Below are 24,765 nucleotides of genomic sequence, written 5' to 3'. Positions count from 1 at the left end.
GGGTTTATCTGTGCTAAGGCCAACCTCTGGCCAGGACATACGTGTGAGCTGAGCCCCCTGGGAGAGCAGCAGGGAGCCTGCCAGTCAGCCCGAGCAGGGGAGAGACCACAGTCTTGCCCTGCTCTCTCATAGCCTATTAATGACCATGGTTCTGGGAAAAAAATACAACCAAGAGAGCCCAGAGAGTTTTCTCTCCTTTGCAAAAGGGCCCTCTCAGCAGTGCTCTGAGCTTGTGAGATGGAAGAGAAGCCAGAATTTTAGGAAGGAGGGGTCTGTGTGTACAGAGTGCTGTCCATAGATCTTCCCCTGCTCAGATGCAGTTCACGCACCCCCTCAGCTGCATGCTTGGCGTGTTGGCGGCAGGGCCACGGTGCTGCCTCGCGCTCTGCCCTCCAACCCTGGCCCATCCTCCTTTGCCACCGAGCTCAGACATGGCAGGTGTTTCCCCTCCCACTTCAGTGATTCGTTTCCACTTGACAAAGGTGTTCAATTCAATTTATCCCTACCATTCTCTCTGCTTCCTATGACTCATTAAGAGCAGGTAGTTTTGTCCCCATCTGGGTGGCCTATGCCCTCGGTGACCATCTCGACCATCCCACAGTACTTTCTGCTTGCAAAACAACACATTTGTCTCCCTCGATGGTCCAAATTGCTCTAGGCAGCTCCTTCCCGAAAATGCCTCTCCACTGCTCTGTTACATAAATCTCAGCGAGAACTGAACAGTTACTATTGGCCAGAGGTAAATGGTAGCTCGCGTGCTTTGTTGTTCAACAGAGCCATGGAACAGGGCATCGCTAAGCTTTTATTGCTTATGCAAGGCCTTTGACCTTCCGCCACATTGATGGGGATGACTTTGCCTTTTGTTCACTCTTGATGAACCACAGAGGGAGGGGTGAGGATTTTGCAGGGAAAGCACCGTGACTCATGTCACTGGCACCCTTTGGATGATCTGTATTTCATCCAGTAAAGTCTTTCCAAGCAGCTTGGAGGAGGGCCCTGTGCTGTATACTTTAAAATAATGTACTCCAGAAGTTCTTCCTGTTCCAGATGGCAAAAACCACCACCTGGACAAACCTTCTCAAAAGCCAGCGAGGTGCTTGGAAAAACTCCTCAGAAACAGTGACTTGTTTGATAACAAATGGGTGGCTGTCAGGAGTGATGGGTCAACAATGAGATAGTGGCCTGGTGGGATGTCCTGTTCTGCAGCTAGATTCCAGCAAGTGCTCTGGTTAGAATTATGCCTGAGAAGGTTGCCGGGAGGAAATAAAAAGTTATGTATCTTGCAACTAGTAAAAGAAATTCTACATGCTGTAGTATTAAATCTGTTTATATCAGGCCAGAAAATGATAGATGGACTCCTCTGTGATGTTGAAATTTTCAAGTCAAGGAGGAGAGATAAATTTCATGTCATATTCACTTGGAATTTTATGAGTCACCCTCCAAAGTCCTGCCCCAATTATATTTTTCTGTAGCAGCCTAGCTTCCCCCTTTTTTAAAGCACTGGTTCATATCTGTACAGTCATATTAAGTACTATTCTAAATGTTACAGTGATAATGGTGGTGGGGACCATGATTAATGGGGTGGGGACAATGATGGTGATAATAATATTGATGGTGATGATGATGATGATGCTGATGGTGGTGGTGATGATGATGGTGATGGTGATGATGATGGTGATGGTGGTGATGGTGATGATTTTGATTTGAGAGCCAGCTGGTTATTTTTCTGTCTGTTGGTTTTGTTTTGTAGCGGTGTCCTTGGCTCTTGCTTTGAATGGAGTCTGCACAAACACTATTAAATTAATAGTGGGAAGGTAAGTTCCAAAAAGAAACAAATGGTGACTTAGACTGTCCAGGTCAACCATATAGGAACCATGGCCACAGGATACTACATAGGACAGATCCTAGTTTTCCCCTGAGTTGTTGCCATTCTGGTTTTTTTTTTTTATCATCAGCATAGGTCTTTTCTCTCCTTAGAATTGCAAACTTGCTATTTTGTAGAACAGATCAACAGTAAGGAACTGTCCACTGACCATACTTTCTTATGAGCCACAGCCTGCCACTGGCATTTCCAGAACCATCTACTGCTATCCCAGGGCCTCACCAGATACCTTCTCTCTTATCAGTTTTGTCCTCTGATAAATAAAAAAGGTTAGTTATTGTTCTCTGCATGATGAGATGTAGTTTGGCATTGAAATTTGGCTTAGGGCACATTTGTCTACTGCCCCTAAGACCTGATTTCTGTTCTACATTATCTTTCCTTGTCTGACTACTCTGGTGAAGAGCTAGTCTCTGAAGGCCCAAATTCAAGTCCTGGTCTGGACCCTGATGAATTGCTGGCCTTGGATAAGTTAGATCCCCTTTCCCAACCACAGCATTTATTAATTATAGACTTGGTAGAGGATGCTGGTCAGACATTGAGGGGTAGAAGATGGATAAAATTGAGCAGTGCTTGGCCTGGTCCTGCAGTTCCTCCCACCACCTGTGCTTAGAGTTCTTTTAGGGTCCTGATAAAATACTGATTCTTAGGCCTCATCCACTGAGGTTCTGGTTCAGTAGGTAGACAGCCACCCTGGAGAAACCCTGGCCATGTAGGGAAAAGACCAGCAGCACTGATGGATTATTGAGGCCTTACCCAGATCCCAGAGATGTAAGGATCAGCATTCAGTGTACAAGAACTGTGACCCAGGATGCCAGGAAAAGGGTGCTGTGTTTGCAGCATTGGCTGAGTCTCACCCATGGTAGAGAGCCAGCAAATGTTAGTTGGATTACTGTGAAGCAAGGGACCATCACACACACCCCTGAGGATCCTCACCTGAGTGAGGCAGTCAAGCATGGGGGATGTGTAGGCTTGAGAATTCAGTTGCTGGGTTCAGAGCTTGCTTTGCCACTTACAGGTTGCGAGTGACCTTAGGAAGGAGTGTAAATCTTCCTAAGCCTTCATTTTTGGCAACCGTAAAAAGGAAGAAAGCCCCAGGTTTTTGCCTCAGTGTTCTCCTAAGAGTCGTGGGTTAGTTTTCTGTAGTCCGGACAAAATACCTGAGAAAAACAACTTAAAGATGAAAAGATTGATTTTGGATCACTATTTTCAGAAGTTTTGATCTGTGATTGGCTGGCTCTGTCCCTGGGTTTGAGGGGAGGCAGATCATCATGGTGAAAGGGCAGGGTGGAGGAAAGCCACTCACTTCAAGGTGGCTAGGAAGAAAGGAGAAAGAGGAAGGGGCTGGGGACAAGAAAGAGTTCCCAAGGGCATGTTCCCAAGGACCCGCTCCCTTCAGTGAGGTCCAGCCTCCCAATTATCCATTTAACTATGAGCTCATCAGTGGATTAATCCACTAATTATGTCAGAGCCCTCATGATCCAGTCCCTTCCCAAAAGCCCTGCCTCTGAACATAGCTGCATTGGGGACCAAGTCTTCAGGACAGGATTTTTGGGGGCATTCTGGATCTAAACTGTAAGAAGTCCCATGGTGTGAGGCTCATGCAGTGCCTAGCATGGAGTCTGGCGCCCAGTATGTGTTCATCAGATATTAGCTGTGGTTCTGGCTTCGGGGCCAGGGTACCCCTCTCCCTGCTAGAGCCTTCTCTCCTGTGCCTTGGACCAGAGAAGCCAGCGTGGGCCTCAGAGTTTTCTGCATCATGGAGCTGAGCTTTCAGGTCTTCTTGGGTCAAGTGGAACCTGCTCTTTGAGGAAAGGCAACTGGATACTGAAATTCAGGGCAGATTTTATATGAATAGCCTGGGGTCCTGGGAGCAGCCTATGGATTGGCAGAGCAGTGGATTGGGGCAGGCAGTACCTTTTATTGCTCTGGAGCTGTGCTTAGGTGCTTCCTATAAGTCATGCCATTTAGTTCTGGGACCTTGCCTTTGGCTGAGTATTGACTTCCCCCTTTGACAGCTGTGGAAACGGAGGCTGGGAAAGGCTGAGTGACTTTCCATAGGTTACACGACTAGTAAGTGGCAAGCGAGCATTCCGACTCAGGTCTTTCTGACCCAGAAGCCTGGGCTTCCCCCAAACCAGCATGTGCAGAGTGCTCTGGGGGAAAACTGCGGTGTTGCCGGCAGAGGGGGCTCGAGGAAGGGGCCGGGGCCGTGGGGAGGTGGGCTCAGCTTGGGGCTCATTGTGATGGCAGCATTTTATATTGAAAATGTCCATGGTGTCTTTTGTAGACCTCGCCCCGATTTCTTTTACCGCTGCTTTCCAGATGGAGTGATGAACTCGGAAATGCACTGCACGGGTGACCCTGACCTGGTGTCCGAGGGCCGCAAAAGCTTCCCCAGCATCCACTCCTCTTGTAAGTTCATGGTGGGGACACACTTCAGTTCCCGTGGGCACGTTCCTGGTCACTTTCTTGGGGAGCTTAGGTGGAGAGAAGAGCATTAGTGCGTGCATGTTAAGCACCATTCATTTTTCTTTGCTGTAGGGTGGTTGGCTTAGAAACAGGATGCTCAACAGGAAGTAATTAGCCTGGAGACAAGGCTCTGGGGTTTACCAACACTGTACGTGTTGTTTCCTGAGCTCAGCAGAGTGTGACGTGTGACGCTTTAACCTTGATGGCACGTGGGAATTTTCCATGTTCCCTGGGACCTGATATTGTTCAACTTAGTGTTCTGCCTGATTTATTTCTTCAATTGTGCATATTTCAGATATCTGTGTACATATATACATAATGCATATGCAGATTCATGCACACATGCATGTACGCTCACACACACACACACACACTCACACTGATGTATAGTTCATCTTTAGGTACATGAGCTGGGGTCAGCATCACAGCAAAGGCTGAAGAAAACGAGTCTGGGGCATCATTGTGTAGAAGGAACACAGGTCTTTGAATTGTGCCAAATCCTGGCTGTCATATATTAGCTCAGGGCCTCGGCTCCTGCTGCATGAAGTGGGAATGAGAATGCCTCTGCTGTCTGTCAATGAGCAATAACCACCACTTGCATTTCTGAGCACCTGCCGTGCCAGAATGTGTAGGTCCATTGTCTTATTTGGTCCACTCAGTAATTGCAAAGCACTTAGAATCATGAGTTCAAATAAGCAGTAGCTCTCTCTATTGTTATTTATTGTCAGAGATGAAGTTTCCAGAATATCCTGGCTCATGTCTTCATTCATTTTATCAATGTTTATTAAATGACTTGGATACCGGGCACCACGCCAGGTGTTGGGGATACAGACAGAAACAAGATGCAGCCCATGCCTTGAATAAGATGAGCCCCTGCCGTGGCATGTCCATAGGCAGTGGCAGGCTGTGTAGTAAGCTGGCGATTCTTGGGATAATTGGAGGGGGAACTATGGCAACAGGTGACTGACAGCTTGGGATGGGCCATGATGCCAAGTTCTTGACTCTTGCAGGTCTGATCATTGCTTACCTGGGCTTGTCTCATCTTAATCTTTCCTTTTCTTTTTTTCCTAAATTCTGTACCTAAGACAAACCCTACTAGTGGCTGGATTGAGACATTTGAGAATTAATGGAATGCTTTATCCTGTGACTGGCTGTGGATGTTTTGCCCAGAGCCATTGGAGTTGAGGGTCTGTCAACAAGATATTGGGGTGCCAGGTACTCAAAATGAATCGCTGTCAACCTGAACCCCAACATGCCAGGCTGGGGTTGTTCCCACTTAAGTTACAAGGACACTGAGGCTCAGACAGACCTAGTAACTTGTCCAAGGATGACAACCTCTCTTGATCTAATGTCTTGGGCCTTTTGACAGTTTAATACAATGAAGTATTTATAGTTCTTGTAAGTCTACATAAAAACTCATTTTGTCTTTTGGTTTGTTGAAGACCGTGGTGGGTTGCATACCAGCCCCCAAAAGGCAGGCCCAAGTCCTAGTCCCTGGAACCTCTAGAAAAAGGATCTTAGTTAATAATAGAGTATGATATAGTGGAAATTTGCCAAGAGAGTAATTTCAGAATCTCCCCACCCCCCACCCAAGGTGATCATGTGAGAAGATGGATATGGTATCTTGTCTGATGGTAGTAGTCATTTTACTATGTATATTTTTATTATTTAAAAATTACTGCTTACATTCCAAAAAGGGGGGGAAAGGGTCTGTGCAGATGTAATTATAGTAGGGATCTTGAGATGGGATCATTTTTGACATAGGTGACAGGCATGGGGAGACTTGAGACAGACACACAGGGGAGGAGGCCCAGTGGAGACATTGGCAGGTTGAAGTACTGTAGTCCAGCCCTGAACACGTGGAGCCACCACAGCTGGAAGAGGTTCCTCCCAGAGCCTTCAGAGGGAGCGTGGCCCTGCTGGCAACTTGGTGGTGGACTCCTGGTCTCCAGGAGTGTGAGCTGTGTTCGCCTCCGTGTCAAGGTCGCCCATTGCTGCAGCCCTGGGAGATGAACATAGAGACTCAGATCAGACACTTAATCAGCACAAAGGAATTGGCTTTAGGGACGGGCAGGGGATTGAGGGAGACACGTCGCTACATATGCTGCTTCAAAACAGGTCCCTGTGTCAGGAGCAGCATGATGCATGAGAATGTGGGCCTCGGGTTCTTCCAGGCCTCAGGCCTCCTGCCACTCGAGGAAGGAAACACACCTGGAAGTGCTTCCTTCCAAAGTAGTTTTTACTCTGTGAAGTACAAGGGTCTGGGGTGCCAGCCGGAGGCTCCCTGCCGTGAGCTGTGGCATCCTTGCCGTCAGGAATTCCCAAGCTGGCGTTGCTCGGGGGACCTGGAATTGTCTTCACCTGGGGTCGGCTCTTTCTGCTCTCTCTCTGTGCCTCACTCAAGTTCTTTTGTGTTGTTTGGGATATAATTCATCCTCCCAACAGCTTGGTGCTGTTTTAAGGGGGCTTTAAAAATTAAGAGCACTAAGTAGCGGAACCCTTTCCTAAGATAGGAAAATCTTAATTCTGACTTTTCAAATGGTTGACTAAGGACGGAGGCAGAGTTCAGTGTCTGCTGCTGCACTTGAACTGGGGGAGCAAATAGCTCTCACCTGAAGGCCTCAAGCAGGCAGACGGCTGGGCCGCAGAGATCATGGCTGGCACCACAAAGCTGTTTCCTTTAGACTCACTCTCTCCCTCTAGTCACCAGGAAGCCTTTCTCACAGGCTGCCCGTTGGCCGCTTGTTGAATGTGTGACTGAGGTTGATCTGTGCTGGACAAGCTTTTTGGAAGGTGCTATTATTATCTTTTGCTTCAGATATCACTTAGAATGTTATAGATTTGTCTAGTCAGCAGGCGGAATCCTCCACAGCCTCTGGACTTTCATGGGGGTATTTCCATGTATCTCTTTCCCCTTTTGATGACAGGGCAGTGATTGGCTTGAAGGGACCTGCCATCTCCAGTCAAAAAACCATCAGGGCTATTTTCTGGATTTCTTATTGTAACTAATAGGAAGGCTCGTGATTGGGGTGACTTTTGCTCCTCAGAGAGGATGACCTCAGTGGACCTTTATTTTGTTACAAATACTCCTTCTTCCTTAAAAAGAAAAAATCAATTTTCTAGGCTTGATTGGCAGAAACTTCTGGGATGTGGGATGGAGATCTAACCCCTGGACCAGGCGTGGTTTTGCTCCTGCTGTCTTCAGAGATAATTGGCCACAGGAATATAGGCCTTGCCCTCATAACATCCTGTAGAAGGGTTGTTTCCTCTGGACTGAAGAACAAACACTGATTTCTTTTGGAGACAAAGGATCTTGTTCTTGATGAGCAACCAAACAACTGCAGCTGAAGAGCTCACAAAGCAAACCCTGAGCACACAGCATGTCCCTGCAGTGGGGGACTCTCAGGGGGACTTGCTCAGCAAGGCAGCCTAATCCCCCTTGACTGGACACGCAGAGACCACAGTTTCCAAGAGCAGGTGGTATCCTGCAGGCCTGGGAGAAGCTTTGGGTTGAAGAGGAGACAGAGAGTGGACTCTCTCCAGGGGGCTGAACACTGGAACGTTCTGCAAAGAGAATCGAGTCTCATAGCACAATCTCAATTTTTGATTGGGTAATGATTCAAGAGAATAGAGGGGAGAGAGAAAACACAGTAACACAAATGATTAACGCCAAGTCAAGCTGTTCAGAAGCTTCTTTCCTGTAAAAGGGGTGGGAATGAGTGAAGCCATGCCATTGTCCAGGGATGGCCCACGCCAGCAGGCAGGCCAAGCCACCAGCTGCTTGGCTTTGCAGATCAAGTGTTATTGGAACACAGAAATGCCCGTTCATTTACATACTGTCTGGGGCTGCTTTCACTTTAGAGGGACAGAGTTAAGTGGTTGCAAAAGAGACATGGTCCACAAAAATGACAATATCTATTTACAATACAAGCTCAGCATCCTTGCACCTGACACATGCTGCAACCTGTAGTATTAAAAAGCATTACTGGGCTGGGGATGTGGCTCAAGCAGTAGCGCGCTCGCCTGGCATGCGTGCGGCCCGGGTTCGATCCTCAGCACCACATACAAACAAAGATGTTGTGTCCGCCGAAAACTAAAAAAAAAAATAAAATAAATATCAAAAAAAATCTAAAATAAATAAATACCAAAAAATTCTAAAAAAAATAAAAATAAAAATAAAAAGCATTACTAAACAAGACCAGCACCTTCAGACTGTGCACGTGGATGCTTCAATTTTGAACAACTCTATTTCAGTATAAAGGGGGGCCATTGTTGCTGGCAGGTATATTCTTTAAAGGGCTGGGGAGGTAGGAAGGGCTGACAGAGAGTCAGTTGCCCCCTGCCGAGCCCTTACTGTTTAGGAGGCCCTGGGCTCAGCACTTGGGAGGGGACCAGGATGATCATGGCCCATGTCCTCCTTGAGGGTGAGGCGGACCCTAGCCCTACAGCGCTGCTCTCTGGAATGAGAAGCTGGGAATGTCTGTCAAGGGGCAGGGCAGCCTCCAGGAGGAAAAGCACTTTCTCTTAGAGTTTCCCACCAAAGAGTACAGGTGGGTTTCATGTTTTGAGGTTTTTATTATGTCTGAAGCGTCTTAATTCTGGTTGTGACTGTGTATAGAAGTTTAAGCTGCAAATCATTTCCACGCAGGACTCCAGTCCAGAGCATGCCTAAGACAGGTCTGAGGATGTTGCTTTCCTCATTTTTCTCTATTTTTTTTCTGGGACCTCCTAGGATATTTTCTCTGTCTCTGGTCATCTGAATTTCCTGAAGATGATGTGCCTTACTGGGCTTCTTTTATTGACTTTATTGTCCTGGTCACTCCACGAGTCCTTTTAAGCTGGAATTTCATTACTTGTACCTCTGTGGTCCCTGTTTCATCTTTGGAACTGTCTTAAGCAGATGCTGAATCTCCTGGACTCTTAATCTTTTTATTATCTTTTCTTTCCTATTATTTATGTCCTTTTTGCTCATCTCTCAGAGATTTAAATAATTGTATCTACTAACCGTTCTACAGAATCATCATTTTGATTTTTATATTTTTAATTTCCAAGAACTCTTTCTTGAACTCTGATTTTAAAAAAAAAATCAATAGCTTGTTCTTTTTTTTCCCCATGGACGCGATATCTTTTACCTCTCTGCTTGCGGGTTGCACCTGCTCCCTGCCTTCTGTTTGTGTGTTAAACATCTGGTGTCCTTGACTGTTCTTATTAAAGGTCTAGTTGCTCAGATAACTGGGTAGAGCTGGGTAAGTGGGGTCCACTGGCTTGCTGGTTCCTGAGGGTTAGCATCTGACTTTTACCTTGAGGCTCTCTGGTCCCAGAAGAGGCCTCCCAGGCCCTGCGGGTGCCCACAGGTTGGCTCACCTTGGGGACTTGCACATGCTCTCCTTGTTTTCCATCTTGCTGTTGGGCTGTGTCTTCTCCTCTGTCTCTTATTCCTTCCCAAGTTCAGAGCCTCGGATGATTAAAGCTTTAAATCTTCTTCAAGAGTGGGCAGGGGTGGTTTCCTAGTTCTGCAGGACATGGCTGGGACCTGGGGAGTTTAGCTTCTGTTTATAGGGACGTTCTACTTAACCTCTGTTTCCAGACCCATCTCTGCCCCACCACCCTTGCCTTCCCCAGGACCAGATGCCTCCAGTTCCAAGGCTTTGCAGGCCCCTGTGGAGTGAAGGACTGCCTTGCTCCTCCTCAGCACCATCCTCAGCGGGATCAAAGACTGATCTGTCTGTAGCCGTGCAAGTCGGAAGCCCCTGGGCCACTTGCTTCCCATCTTCACATGGTGTGCTGTGGAGTTCAAGTGCCATCAGATGGAATTTATGTTCCTGAGAAGCAGAACCAATAGGTTGTGCATCTCTTTCTCTGTATCTACCATGTAATGAGAGACTTATTTCAAGGAATTGGCTCATGGACTGTGGGGCCTGGCAGGTCTGAGTTCTTCAGGACAAGCTGGCAGACTGGGCATTCAGGTAAGAGTTGATGTTAAAGCCTTGAGCCCCAGCTGAGACCAATAGGCTGGAAACCAGGTAGGGCTCCTAGTTGCCAGTCTAGACGTAGAATTCTTCCTGATGTAGGAAATCTCACTGTTCACTATTGAGGCCTTCAGCTGATTGGATGAGGCCCACTTACATTATGGAGGCTAGTCTGCTTTATGTAGTCATCACTTTGCAAAATACTTTCACAGCAACATCTGGACTGGTGTTTGACCAAACAAGCAGCCGTCGTGGCTGCACTAAGTCGAGTTAGACATCACACTGCTGCTCCTTCTGTCACTTCTCACTTTAAAGTCAGAAATGCCGCCGTGGAACTCTGGTGACCTCATTGTAGAAGAAGCATTTGCTTTGTGTTGCGTTTGTTAGCAGGGTCCTTGAGAAACGCACACATGCGGAGGGGTCTTTGCAGGCTGAGTGTCTGAGAGTTTGCTTTTGCTGAAGGGATCTAAGTAGCTTTTAAGTATGAATTGGAAAATGATCACAAGATATCATCTCTGCCAGGTCTAACTCCATCAAGTATGAATATTCAGTGTCATAAACCAGCTGCTTCTTAGAGTGGCCCCACAGGCTTCTGCATAAAGAAAAAGGAACCAGGAGAGCAGGGAAGACTGCAAGGGTCATTTGTTTTGCATCATTTTATGAAATGAAATTGCTCTCAAGGGGTTTTGCTGGTAGACAGGGAGCTTGGGAACTCCTCTCCTCTTAGCATTGTGTGAACAGCCCGGGCTGCACAGACCACTGGTTCAACCTGATGAGCTGGTGGCCATTTGTCTGAGATCAACTCACCTCATGTGGCTTCTCTTGTGACTTAAAAGGAAAACTTCCTGATCAAGGGACCTCAGTGAACTTGGCAAGAGTTCTTCATAGTTTTTCTTCCTATTTTTTTTTTTTTTTTATCATCCTACGTCTCAAGCTTCCAAGGCAATTGCAGAGGTTTCTGGGAAGCAACTGCACCTACTTTGCCACGTCTCCTACCTGAATGAAGACTCACTGTGCCTTGGAAGGCCTGCCCTGGGCCTGCCAAAGCCTGGGATGAGGGTGCAGAAGGAGCCCTCTCTGCAGGGCATGTTCAACAGCCTGCTTTTCATTACCACTCCCCTGAACCTCCCCCCCCCCCACCCTGGAGGCAGTTAGACTTGTCCCTCTAACTCCCACGAGATTTGAATGCCATCCATTTATTGTATATCTTTTAACATACTTAAAAATAAAAGCCCTTAGTTTCGAAGTCACGTGAAGGGACATCAGCAGACTTGGCAAGAGCTCCTCACCGTCTTTCCTCTAATGATAGTTTTTATTTTTCCCTTCCAGATGATTGTAATAGCTAAGATTTATTTCATTTCCTTAAGAACCAATTTTCATCCCCCCAGGAGCAGGAGCTATCTTCTGATCGACAATGTATATTCTAGGATAGTGGCTCTTAACTGGGCAGTTTTGCCCCCTGGGGACATTTAGCAATGTCTGGAAACATTTGATGATGTTTTGTGTGTGTGTGTGTGTGTGTGTGTGTGTGAAGCTGGTGCCGTTGGCATCTGCTGCCTAGTGGTCAGGGGTGCTCAGCTCCATGACAGTTACGCAGCTCAACATGCCAATAGGGTCCAGCTGGGACACCTCGCTCTAGGGCAATGGGGTGATATATGGAAGAAATGAGTAATTCATGTGTTAAATTCATCTACTCTCCAAGTTCCTGGTCTGAATAAATAGAATCTTTTAAGAAATGGGTACTGTTTAATTCATTCAGCATACTCCACATCAAAGAATTGGTTTGCTCTTTTCTTCTTTGGAAAAAAAAATGATTGGGGTCAGATCAAAGATTATAATTAAAGCCCAATGTCCAGCTTTTTTATTATAAAATATTTTGAACATTTAAAAGAAATGGAATGTGCAATGAATCTGCACCCCCAGATGCAACACTCTGCTCTTCTCCTTTCCTGTTTTTTCTTCCCATTTCCCACACCACTCATTAATATGATTATTTTTTTTAAAAAATAGCATCTTAGGGCTGAGGTTGTAGCTCAGTGGTACAGTGTTTGCCTCACACATGTGAGGCCCTGGGTTTGATCCTGAGAACCACATATCAATAAATACAATAAAGGTATTGTGTCCAACTACAACTAAAAAATCAAATATTAAAAAAATAGCATGTTAAGGTAAATATACATTGACATGCACAAACCACAGCCAGTCAACCCTGACCAGTGGACACTCTGTGTGACCCATGTTCCCATCACAGAGGAAGGCATTCCCATAACCCCAAACAGTTCCTGTCTGTGTCTCTCCAGTCAGTCCTCATCCCTTGGAGGGAAGCAACCACTGTTCATGTTTCCTTTCCCCTTTTATTTATTTATATTTTTCTGAACTTTAGATTAACTTTGTCCATTCATTCCATTCCCATCATCGGAATCCACAGTATTTGCTCTTTGTGTCTGTGAGCGTCTCCTCTTATGTCTTCCAGTTCATCCATGCTGGAGTATCAGTAACTAACCCTTTTATTGCTGAGATGTAAGCTGTGGCGATGATGGACCTCACACACGGTGTTTGTCCATTCTATGCTTGGTGCACATTTGGATTTTTCCAGTTCTTTTCAGTTGTGAATTTGAGAGCAATTCCTTTAGTAGATTTTATGCTGGCAAAATATCTGAGAGAGGCATTGTTGGGTTAAAAGTTTTCTGAAACTCCAGGTTTCCCATATCTTCACTAATATTTCATGTTATCCATCTTTTTGATTTTACTCATCTTGGTAGGTGTGCAGTGGTATCTCACTGCAGTTTTAATTTGCATTGCCCTGATAGCTGATGGTGTTGGGTACCCTGTCATTTGCATATTGGCTTTTCACAACACTTTCTATTTGCATATTATCTGTTCAGGTTCTTTGCCCGTTACAATTTCTTTGGCTGTAACTATGGTTAATTGGAGTTTTCCCACATACCTTATAAGCCTTGGTTGGATAGATGCTTTTTCCCCCCATCTTAGTGCCTGTTCATCTTACTGGTGTCTTCAGCCACTTTTAATTTTGATTGAGCCTGACTACTTTTTCTTTCTGGTTGTTGCTGTGTCCTGCTAAGAAACCTTTTCTTATCCTTAAATTGCAAAGGTGTCTTCTTATGTTTTCAGGATTTATCTGTATTGTAGCTTGCACCAGTGATTTGTTTTTATTGCTCAATAATAATGTGGTTTTATGCCACATCTTATTTATCCACTCGTCAACTGATGGACATTTAGGTTGTTTTCAGCTTCTGAGTGATGGAAAATGCTGCTATAATGTCTGTGTGCAACTTTTTGTGAGGGACATATCCTTCATTCTCCTGGGTATACACATAGGATGGAACGAAGGACCGTGAGGTAACTCTGTTTAAATCTGAGGAGCTGCCCAACTGGTCTCCACAGCAATGCTACCATTCTATATTCCTACTGGCGGTGTGATTTTGACATCTTTTCATCTTTTTATGTATCTGTTAGCCATTTGCAGGTCTGCTCGGAAAAGGTGCCTATTCAGGTCCTTCACCCATTTTTACGTTGGGTTACTATTTTTTTCTATTGAATTGAATGAATGCCTTATATGTTTCGGATGTTACCTTGCATCACATACATGGTTTGCAAATGTCCTCTCCATCATTGGGCTCTTTCCTTGTGTTGTTTCTTGCTTCCTTTGCTGTTCAGAAGCTTTTTAGTTTTTGGTAGCCCACTGGTTTATTTTGCTTCCCTATGATCTCGGCCTCATATCCAAAAGGTCATTGCTGGTGCCAATGTCAAGGAGCTTCTTCCATGGATTTTCTTGTAGGAGTTTTTATGGCTTCAGTCTTCCATTTATGTGTGGTGTGTGTGGATTCCCAGTTTGTTCCCAGTTTTCCTAACACCACGTATGGAAGAGACTGTCCTTTCCCTATTATGAGTTCTCAGAAACTTTGTAAAAAATTAATTAACTGTATGTGTGTACGAGTCCTAAAAGCCCTCTATTCTGCTCCACAGGTCTGTCTATTTCGCACTAGCACCATACTGCTTTTGACTCCTGTGGTTTTGTAATGTGATTTGAAATGAGAAAGGGTGATGCCTCGTGCTTTGTGCTTCGTCCTCAACACTGCATTAGTCATCCGAGGTCGTTTGTATTTCCATGTGAAGTTGAGGATTGCTTTAGGATTCATTCCTCTGAACTACACCATTGGAATCTTGATAGGGATCACGCTGTCTCTCCAGCACGCTTTGGGTAAAATGGATATTTTCATAGTGTCTATCCTTCAAATCCTTGAATAAATTAAAACTACAGCGACATATCACCATACACACCTGCTAGGATGGATGTTATCAATGAGATAAGACATAACAGATGTTGGTGAGAATGCAGAGACAAGGAAATCTTCACACACTATGGGTGAGAATGTTATTATGGAAAACAGTGTGGAGGTGCCTTAAAAATTAGAAGTTGAACCACCTTATAATCCAGCAGTCCCACTTCTAGGTCCATATCCAAGGGAAATGGAATCAGTATGTGGAAGAGATACCTGCACCCTCATGTCCACTGAGCATTATTCACAACAGCCAAGAGGTGGAAACAACCTAAGAGTGTGTTGGTGTTTATCCAAATAATATATTTGGGTTTACCCAAATATATTATTCAGCTTCAAATAGAATGAACTTCTGTGATTTTTGGCAACAGGGATGAGCCTGGAGGACATTATGCTAAGGGAAATAAGAAGACACAGAAAGTCAAGTATTGCATGACCTCACTTCTAATGAGATCTAAAAGGAGTTGAGCTCATAGGAGCAGAGAGTAGAGCAGTGGTCTCCAGGGGCTGGGAGAAATGGAGAGATGTTGGTGCAATATTACAAATGTACAGTTCTTAGGTGAAAAATTCTGGGGTATTTAACACACAGCAGGGAGACTGCCGTTAACAGTAATGTGTTGTGGACTAGAAATTTCCTGAGCAGATTTTAAATATTATCACCCTGCCTTCCCAAAAAGGTAATTAGGTGAGATGATGGATATATTAACTTAATCATGATAATCATTTCATAACATGCATAATCAAAACATTACACCATACACCTTGAACTTGTACAATTTTTGTTTGTCAATTATACCTCAATAGAGCTCAAAAAAATGAAAAGGTGGATACCATGAGTGAAGACTGTCCCATAGTCCCCATATCTGGAAATGGTCCCCATTCTGAATGAGCTTGGCTCACTGCTGCTAAGCAACACCCTCCTCCTGTGGCAGCGGTCATCTTGGACAGGGGATGTGGCAGCAGAAAAGGTGTTTGCTGCCTTGGAGACTGACACTCTGCAATCATGCAGTCAGGCCTCCTTGGCTTACCCTCCTTGGTGGCTTCCAGTGCACCCAACAGATCTCAGACTAATGTAGTGCTCAGGCCCCTGCAGTCCTGCAGCGCGTGCTCTGCTCCCCTGCGTGGTTTCCTGTGTAGTCTTTACAGTAAATGCCAACAGCCATCCCTCTTGGTGCATGTAAGACGTGTTGGGCGCTGTGCTGAGGGCCACAAAGGTCTTGTCCCATTGGATCCTCCCAACAAACCATGATCAATACTGTTTTTAATCAGAATGTCCAGATGAGGAAACCGAGATTCAGAGAGTGCAATGATTTGTCCCCAAGTCACACAGCTGGCATGCCACAGAGCTGGTATTTATATCTAGACCATCTGGTGTTGGAGCCCTTGACTTCAGAGTCTAATTCTTAACGGTTCCTGCAACACCAGGCAGCTGTATGCTTCCCTTGCTGGGCCTTTGCCCTCCGCTTCCTCCCCTGCCTCCCACGGGCTGTAAGAGTCCTGCCGCCTTCATTCCCTCGGCCTCTGCACGCCGCTCTGATTCCCAGGGATCAGCACCTGCATCTTTCTGGCCGAGAGCTTCTCATGGTGCAGACTCACTCTGCCTGTGTTTGTGGCAAGGAATGGAAGCCCAACCCATCCCCCCAGCAGCCCTCAGACGGTGACTGGTGTGTGAGGTGGATAAAGCCCCCAGCTCCCTGCCCCTAAGGTGGGCTGAGTCCCTGGTGTATTCACACTGGCTCACCAAGGCCTTCGGTGGGATTGACCTCTTACTGCCCATGCTGGTACCTTGCTCCACGGCGGCTCTGATGGCTTCCTCCCATCCCTGTCTCACTTTCCTGCTGGGGATTCCTGGGACCACCTCCCCAACCAACTGCTGGCACTTGAATCCAGCTCAGGGTCTCGTCTTGAGGGAAGCCATCTGGGACATTCCATGCTGCCTTCTGCTCCTCCTTGAGTCTCAGCCTCGGTGTGGCCTTAGGGAGATTCCACCCTGAAAACCCCGCACCCTGCACTTAGCTGAGTCTGTTACTGTCCTTGGTATTGGACTATTTTTCCTCTCTGCTTCCATCATTGGCCTCAGCTCCATGAGGGCACTGTGACTGTCCAATGCCCAGGTGCTCCCAGCGTCCGGCACAGTGAATGGTCATAATAGTTGCCCCAGAAATTTATTGAATGGACTGACCTGATTTAGGGACCCAACTGAATAAAGCATTTCTTACACTGTAATTTATTTATGCTATAAATGTGTGTCCAGGACCCCAAACTCACTCCTGATGTCCAGTTCTTAGAAAGCTACTTATCTTTTTTTATTTTTTTGGTTCCAGGGATTGAACCCAAGAGTGGTTTACAACCAAGATGCATCTTCAGATGTTTTTACTTTTTATTTTGAGATGGGGTCTAAGTTGCTTAGGGCCTTTTGAGTTGCTGAGGCTGACCTTGAACTTGCAATCCTCCTGCCTCAGCCTCCCGAGTTGCTGGGATTACAGATGTGCACCACCATGCCCAGGTTCACCTTCTTTTGTTTAGAGAGAGAGAGAAACCCAAGCTGTGAGGCTAAGCTGGCCAGCGCCCCTGCTGACCAGCGTAAGGGAACAGGAGGCCTTGCCATTGCTTGGCTTAGAGGGGTAGTGGATCCGGACAGGGCTGCCATCCCTTTGCTTACTGAGATTCTGGTCTCTTTCGACTTTAGGTGGCTCAGCTTTAAAAGGGGGTTTAAAATTTAAAGATGCCTGCCAAAGATGTCCTTGGGAGTCTTGGCTGGGCACCCTGGAGGAGTCTTGTGAACACTGGCGCCCACTGCTGCCTCAGCAAGGCAAGCGCCTGCAAGTTAGGGCCCTTTCTACCTGGCCGCTTGGGGTGGGATCTGGGTGGGGTTTGGAGGGCTGGAGACAGGCTAGCTTCCTGACTCCACAGCCTTGACATCCCTCAGTTTCTGATAAGCAGACATTTCTTTGGGGGCCTCCTTATGATTATTTCTACCAACAGATTGATTCGATTTCAGGCCCAAGTCATTCTCTCCCATAGGCTTATCTCCCTCGGTTTTCTGGGTCACAAGGAGCTCTATGAGTTTTCCACTGAGAGAAGGTGGGGAGGGGGGATGGGAGGAGGGAGAGAGTTTGATAGATGGATCTGGCTCTCCTGGTGTCTTACCCTGTACGGGAGGAGCTCTAGATGTCCATGATTCCCCAGCTGAACCCCCTAACCCCAAGGTGATGATGACCTTGTGAAAGATGTGGCTCATGTTCATGGCCTGCACCAGTATGGTCATTTGGTTAAATCTTCATTTATTTTTGTCTGGGTACTATTTTTAGATAAAACAAGATTCTAATTATTTTCTTTCAGAAATTTTCCTTTCAAAAAAGGAGAAAAATGCCTGGCGTTTGCCAACTGTGGTCAGGATGCGGGTCCCGTTGAGCAGTGGCCGTTCCTCCCCAGGGATCCGTCCTGTGAACTGTGCTGGGTTCTGCTGTTAGGATGGTTTTAGCTTCTAGAACAAGTGAGATGGGAGTTGCCATGTTTCACACTTTGTCGTGATACCTTTGGTAGGACTCCTAGGGCTCTGTAAATTCTAAGGCTATTCCTTTACCCATTTATTTAGTAAAATAAATTATTTATACCACATGCATTTATTGGATACCTTCTGTGTGCCTGGACTGGGTTAAGTGCAGGAGTAGATAGTGGTGAACACAGACAAAATTCTCATCCTTATTGGCCCACTCCACTCTGGGAACTGCATCTGTCCCTGCTCTCAGCAGGTGAGCCCAAGGCACAGGGCAGAGTGAGCAGAGAGCAGGTCTCCCTCCTCTGCTGGGCACCCTTGGGCAATGAACATCCCAAGCAATAATTCTTGGCAGCCCTGATAGATAGCAATGGATGTTGAACAAATAATTACATAAATGGACATTTAATTATAATCCTGATATATACGAGTAGCACAGATACATAATGCATAGTAATTAAATGGCATCTGACATAATCAGAGGACTCTGGGACATTTAATTCTGCAGGAAGAGGGAGGTGACACCAGGTCAAGAGGAGATGAGAGCATTTCTGGGTAGAAGAAACTCAGTGTACCTGCCTGTCATTGTGCTGCACGGGGGAGAGCAGGACACGGGTGGCTGGTGATGGAGAAGGGGCAGAGCACGCAGGTCATTTGAAGACTCCAACACTTCTGGCCTAAACGCCATGAACATTCATGTTTTTCCTCTTCCTCTGTATTCTCATAATCACGTGCCATTAAATGTCAGAGTGCCGTTTTAAGACCTAGCCTGGGGCCAGGAATTATATATTTGCTATAATATAATGATAATTATAATGATTGTAATTTTAGGATCATTAGATTGCCCTGCATTATCTTGTTTTCAAGTATGTTTCTACATTGATGATGATGGAGAGAGGAATTATTATTTTCAGACTGAGATGTGAGTTTGGCCTGGCTCCGTGACTTTGTAGTGATGGGATCTTGGGCATGTGGCTTCGGGACAGGAGGTGCTCCTGGGGCAGAAGTTCTCACCCTTGCCTCTGGGGGTGTGGTGGCAGATTAAATGGAATAATTTGGCATCATTCCTATTCCTATTCTGATGTGGAGGGGTATCTGAAACTCTGATTCTGGAAAAGACCGGGAAATTCTGGCCCCTGTTCCGGTGGCAGTGAGGGGAGAGAAGACTGTCCCTGTGGATGTCTCTGAAGTGCCTTATTTGTAATGCAGCACTGGAGCAGGTCCCGAGCCCCAGCTTGTTTCCCTGCTGAAAAGTGTTTGTAGTGATCATGCTCCTCACAGTGTCTGCCTTGGCATGAGTTTCGCTGTGCGAACGGGAGAGAATGCGTTCTTGTGGAGTGCTTCTTTGCTCTATATCTACAGTATTAATTTCATTCTAAGTACAGATCCATATGCCTTGGAGACTCAGCATCTCGCAACTTTTCAACAAGAATAAAAAAAATTGAGAAACATTTCTTCAATCAGGGCCTGCTGTGCGTGTGAGTAGCACAGAATGCTGTTAAGAAGATTCTCGAAAACCAGTGTGAGCTTCAGAGACCCTCCCTCGGGCTAGGCTGATGGATACCTCCTGGTCTCATGAGCCTGCCAATCTCAGGCTTGGAGGTGAGGAGCCCGTTGGAGGTCATTTTTTCAGAGTACAGGTTAGTGCTCACCTGCAGGGGTCACGGAGGCTGGGCTGCCTGGAGTGAGGTCAGCCTGCATGGACTGGACATGAATGGCTGCCACAGCCTGACCTTTGGCCTCAGGGGTAAAAGTCTTCTCCATGCAGTTGCTCATGGGCTATAGTTGAAGAAATGAACTAATGATCTCTTCCCTAAGGGAACCCCATAATCCATGGAGACAGCTGTTAGAGATGCAAAAGGAGCCCCTGGGTACAGTGAGGGTGTTTGTCCCGAAGAGTTCAAGGCAACTGGATGCCTGGGTCCTGGGCTCCTCCACTAATGCATCTGGACCATGGTCTGGACCTGGCCCTGAGATCAGAGTGGAGGAGCCGACTGCCTGTCCCCAGAAAGGTGCCAGGGGAGGACTTTTGCCCAGCATGGGGAACCGTGTGAGCTTCAGTGAAGAGTCACTTTGCAACAGGAAGTTTGGTCCTTTGCTTGCTCCTGGCCCCTCCTCTCACTTCTGCAAGTGCTGCAGTAATTAAATGCTAAAAGCTGCATGTGGTACTGACCACCACAAAACCCACTGCAGAGTGACTTGATGTGGCCTTCATTTTTGGCATTGGAACCCTGATTGTTGGCAAAAAGACGACTTTGTCTTCCATAATCTCCACCGATTCTGCAATAGTTACTTGGAGGGCCCTTTCTTCTCCAGAGGCAATGTGTCTGCTTTATTCTTTATTCTTTCTCTTTTTGGTACCAGGGATTGAATCCAGGGGTGCTTAACCACTAAGCCATATCCCCAGCCCCTTTTTTGTTTTTTTATTTTGAGACAGGATCTCACAAAATTGCTTAGGGTCTCACTAAGTTGCTTAGGAGCTCATTAAGTTGCTAAGGCTGACTTAGATAGAACTTGTGATCCTCCTGCCTCAGCCTGCAGAGCTGCTGGGATTATAGGATAGGCAACCATACCCGCTTTCTTCTTAAGAGACAGCTGCAAGAAATGTCTGTCCTAGGGATTGCATGCCTGGGAGAAGGAGATGAGGAAGAATATGGTGCTCTCTGTAGCCTCACACCCATGGTCTGGGGAGTTGGCAGATGTGAGTGGCAAGGATGAGCCACCTTGGTAGGACTGAGTTGTGGGAAGAGCTGCCAGTCTTCACCAGCACCTGGGACCTAACTGCCACCAGTTAAGGGAAGGATGTCATAGTGTCCCAGAGCAGAGTGGTCCCTAGATACCCGGAAACTAGATTCAGTATTTTTAACACCAAGACTTTTCAGGTGCTTCTTGTACAAGCCAGTGTTGACCAGAGCGGATCTTTCCTGGAGGTGACTGAGGCAGGGGAGGAGCAGAGCCAGGTGATCTGGCACCTCACAGCTGCCTATCTTGTGTACCCTGCCCATGTGGCTGGGCTGTGGCAGAAGAAGGTAGAGAGAGTGAATCCACATCCTGCCTGCTCATCTGTTCAGCTTGGACTCATGTTCCCAAGACTTTCGAGAACCCTTCTGTGCTTACCAGGGTCCACAGAATGCCCTTCCTATCATCTGTCTTGTTTCCCTTGTGGAGTGATGAGATGGAAAACACAAGCGAAATGGTTGACTGCTGTAAATTTGGATGTAAACAAGAGTTTAAAATGTTTTCTAGCACTGAATAATTTATTATATGCATTGAATGATAGGTGAAATTAATAATGCAAGTTCATAAGGAATAAGTTTATGAATGTATGTCCAGTATTTTACTAGAATCCAGGGACACTGAACAGCATATTCTTCTTCCTAAAATAGATGTCTCTGAAATAGATTTTATTAATCTTTAAAGATGATGAGCACAGATAATGGAAAGAGGAGTTTTTTTTTTTTCATTTTCTCATAAGATGCTCAAGAAGAACAGGTCCTGAAATAAATGTTTAGTTAAATCCTAATATTTCTTGATCAAGAAGAAATAAGTGCCTTTCAAAGAAATGTCTAGAAATTAGAGGACAAAGCATAATCCTAAGAGGATCTATTATTAAATAACAAAACTGGCATGATTTTTATCCAAGTAGCCTTATCATGAGCTTGTAAGTGACTTTTCTCATCCTTGTCAATTGCTGCAGTCCGGCTGCAGCAAAATAACCGGGGGGTGACGAAAAACTTGTGTACGTTGATACAGCAGGAGTAGGAGCCGTTTATTGAAGGACAGGAGCAGTATTTATACATTCCACACAGCTTATCTAATTAGCATAAACTAGATACATCAGTCAACCAATAAGGAATCTCCACACTTAATAGCTCGCTTTTGTTACTTCTCAAACCACTCCCTCTGGCATTTTGCCAGGCACCATCCAGACTTGTTTATGAACTCTAACATTTCTCTGGCAAAATGCCAGGTGTTATTTTGACTTGTTTACAGACTCTAACATTTCCCCCTTTTGTTTAATTTAAATAACGACCATAGTGGTTTTTACAGAAACACCATAAATAACCTGCTACAAACAGAAAGGGAGGATACAAAATGCCACAATACCAAGCCAATTGATGGCTCCATGCAAGAAGCCCTTGGAAAAATTATACCAGCAATGACAGCGTTAGCAAACATACCGAGTTACAATTTGTTGTAGATTACCGTTTGTTGTCTCAGTCCAGATAAAGCAGTGTCTCAATAGATTAACTCACAGTCCAGGTAAATCACAGTCCAGGTAAGTTCTGCAGGCAGCTAGCTTAAATCACAGTCCAGGTAAGTTCTGCAGGCAGCTAGCTTGATCCGAAGTCTCGTCTGTTTCTCAGCCAAAGTCTCGTCCGGTTTTCAGCAACACTGGAAATTCTTCCACCTTGGTCTTTACCGGCACTGGGACGAAGGCAGGAACTCCGGATGGCTAAAGAAAATCCTGTAGCATTCTACTAAGAAAGCAACCTTCTGAACAATTTAGTATATTATCTCAAGGTTTTTTACATTTGAAATAAGCATTAATAGTGCTCATTACTCATCAGCTTCCAGGTATTGGAGAACCATTGTAGCTTAGTTATTGGCATTGAAAATGACCAAACATCAGGGACGCTGGTAGTGTCTTCTGCTGGCTGTAGCGCCTGGGCAGCCCCAGATGGCCCTGGGGAGTGTCCCGGACTCAAACTGCTACTGGGCACAGGGAGCAAGAGCCTGCTAGACTGTGCCTCCAGGTCAGGTCTAGATTTGGGTTTGGGCTCTCGGTAGTAGAAGAGCCGGCTCCCCGGCCAGGAGGCAGGGAAGGGCCAGTCGCCCCCGCCTCTTGGAAAATCCTTGCTGCGCTGTGACCGGCTTGCACACTTGGCAGCCGCCTCTCCGCTTCACGCACCCTCCGGTAACGAAAAGTATTTAGTAATAGCCTTTTGCTGCAACTTTTTTCCTGATAATCCTTCCTCCTCTGATAATCTTTCTTCTTCTGAACTTTCTGTTTCTTTCTGACTAGAGTTCCTGGGCTTCTATCAACACACGCCCTAACTATTCTTGGTTCCACTGGGGTGCCTTCTTCCCTTAGTAATTTACTTCTCACCCCTTCCATATTTTCATCATAAAGACAATACAATACACTGAGACAAAACAAGACACAAACATACTGTATCAATCTTCTCCATTTTCTGGAAATGGCCATTTTTCCTCTCGCCCTATCTGCCTAGGGACGAGCAGATTGCTCCCGTCCTATCTATGGACGGGCAGCTTTTTTTCGTCACTTACCCCCGAGTGTCCCGGGGCTCCCCGTAACGGGCCACCATCTGCCGCAGCCCGGCTGGCTGGGCAAAATAACCGGGGGGTGACGAAAAACTTGTGTACGTTGATACAGCAGGAGTAGGAGCCGTTTATTGAAGGACAGGAGCAGTATTTATACATTCCACACAGCTTATCTAATTAGCATAAACTAGATACATCAGTCAACCAATAAGGAATCTCCACACTTAATAGCTCGCTTTTGTTACTTCTCAAACCACTCCCTCTGGCATTTTGCCAGGCACCATCCAGGCTTGTTTATGAACTCTAACATTTCTCTGGCAAAATGCCAGGTGTTATTTTGACTTGTTTACAGACTCTAACAGTCAATCCCACTTTTGAAGTAAAAGTTAGAAACTGCATTTTTTTTTAAATGAACTATGAGCAATTTGGAGGAGAAACCCAATGGGAGAGGGGTGGATCGTCCATCACCCAGCAGGTCATCTGGACTTGGTCGCTCATCTAGACTACCATCTTCCATCTAGAGGACATTCTTCTGAATGTGATCAATGAGTTATTGTGTTTCCGTCAGCATTAGTATTGCATTTGGTGGAATGTGACCCTTCTGTGTGGAAAGTCGAGGGGTGCCTTGTCTTGTCAGATATTCCTTTCTCGGATTGCGTGTGGCCCAGTTTCATGAGCTACAGCACCTTTCTGAAGGTGGGCTGCTCAGATGCTGGTGAAAAGGTCCTCAGGTGTTGGCTTGTGGGGACTTCATGGTGGAGGTGAAGTGGAACTTTCACAGGCTCTGGAATTTAAAAGATATGAGCGTGAATCTAGGTAGCTTCAGGGACTTCAGTAATCCCATGGTTTCTCTAAGATTTTATTTTTCTCATCTTTGAAATACATATGGCAATATTTCATACTATTGTGAGGATAATTAAGTTTTCAAAATATGCTAATTTCCTGTTCCCGTCACTTCAGATATCTTAAGGATAATGGGTACATAGAGACGAAGATAATTGGTGTTAGATTTGGAGGACTGACTTAGGTGATAATTGTTTGGAATTATAAAACTTTTAGATAAAGAACTTCTGATTTGATACATGAGGGAGAAATTGGTACTAGAGTTGTCTTTATTATTATTTTTAAGATTGATAAAATTAATAAACTCCTAGTGAAACTAATCAAGAGAAAGTAGAGTAAGAACACACAAATTACCAATATCAGGAAATAAAGATCCTGAAGCTATTAAAAAGTTAATAAGGAAATATTGTGAACATTTTTATGCCAACAAATTCAGCATTGTAAGTAAAATGGTTAAATTCCTTGCAAACCACTCTTCACCAAAATGGATATAAAATGAGGTAGAAATTTAATTTG

General features: G+C 45.6%; 1 protein-coding gene across 1 annotated transcript in view; it reads left to right on the top strand.

Annotated features, from left to right (window-relative positions):
* The window catches only part of Plpp4 (phospholipid phosphatase 4), a 71,484-nt gene that overhangs the window by 10,828 nt on the left and 35,891 nt on the right, over window positions 1-24,765 (top strand). Inside the window, exons 3-4 of the mRNA XM_027930261.2 lie at window positions 1,751-1,814; window positions 4,170-4,294. Coding sequence (XP_027786062.2) covers window positions 1,751-1,814; window positions 4,170-4,294 — 189 coding nt within the window. The remainder of the gene's footprint in view (window positions 1-1,750; window positions 1,815-4,169; window positions 4,295-24,765) is intronic.

This window comes from Marmota flaviventris, chromosome 4, assembly GCF_047511675.1.
Source record: "Marmota flaviventris isolate mMarFla1 chromosome 4, mMarFla1.hap1, whole genome shotgun sequence".
NCBI lineage: Eukaryota > Metazoa > Chordata > Mammalia > Rodentia > Sciuridae > Marmota > Marmota flaviventris.
Note: the sequence above shows the minus strand (reverse complement) of the source record. Positions and strands in the feature narration are given on the sequence as shown.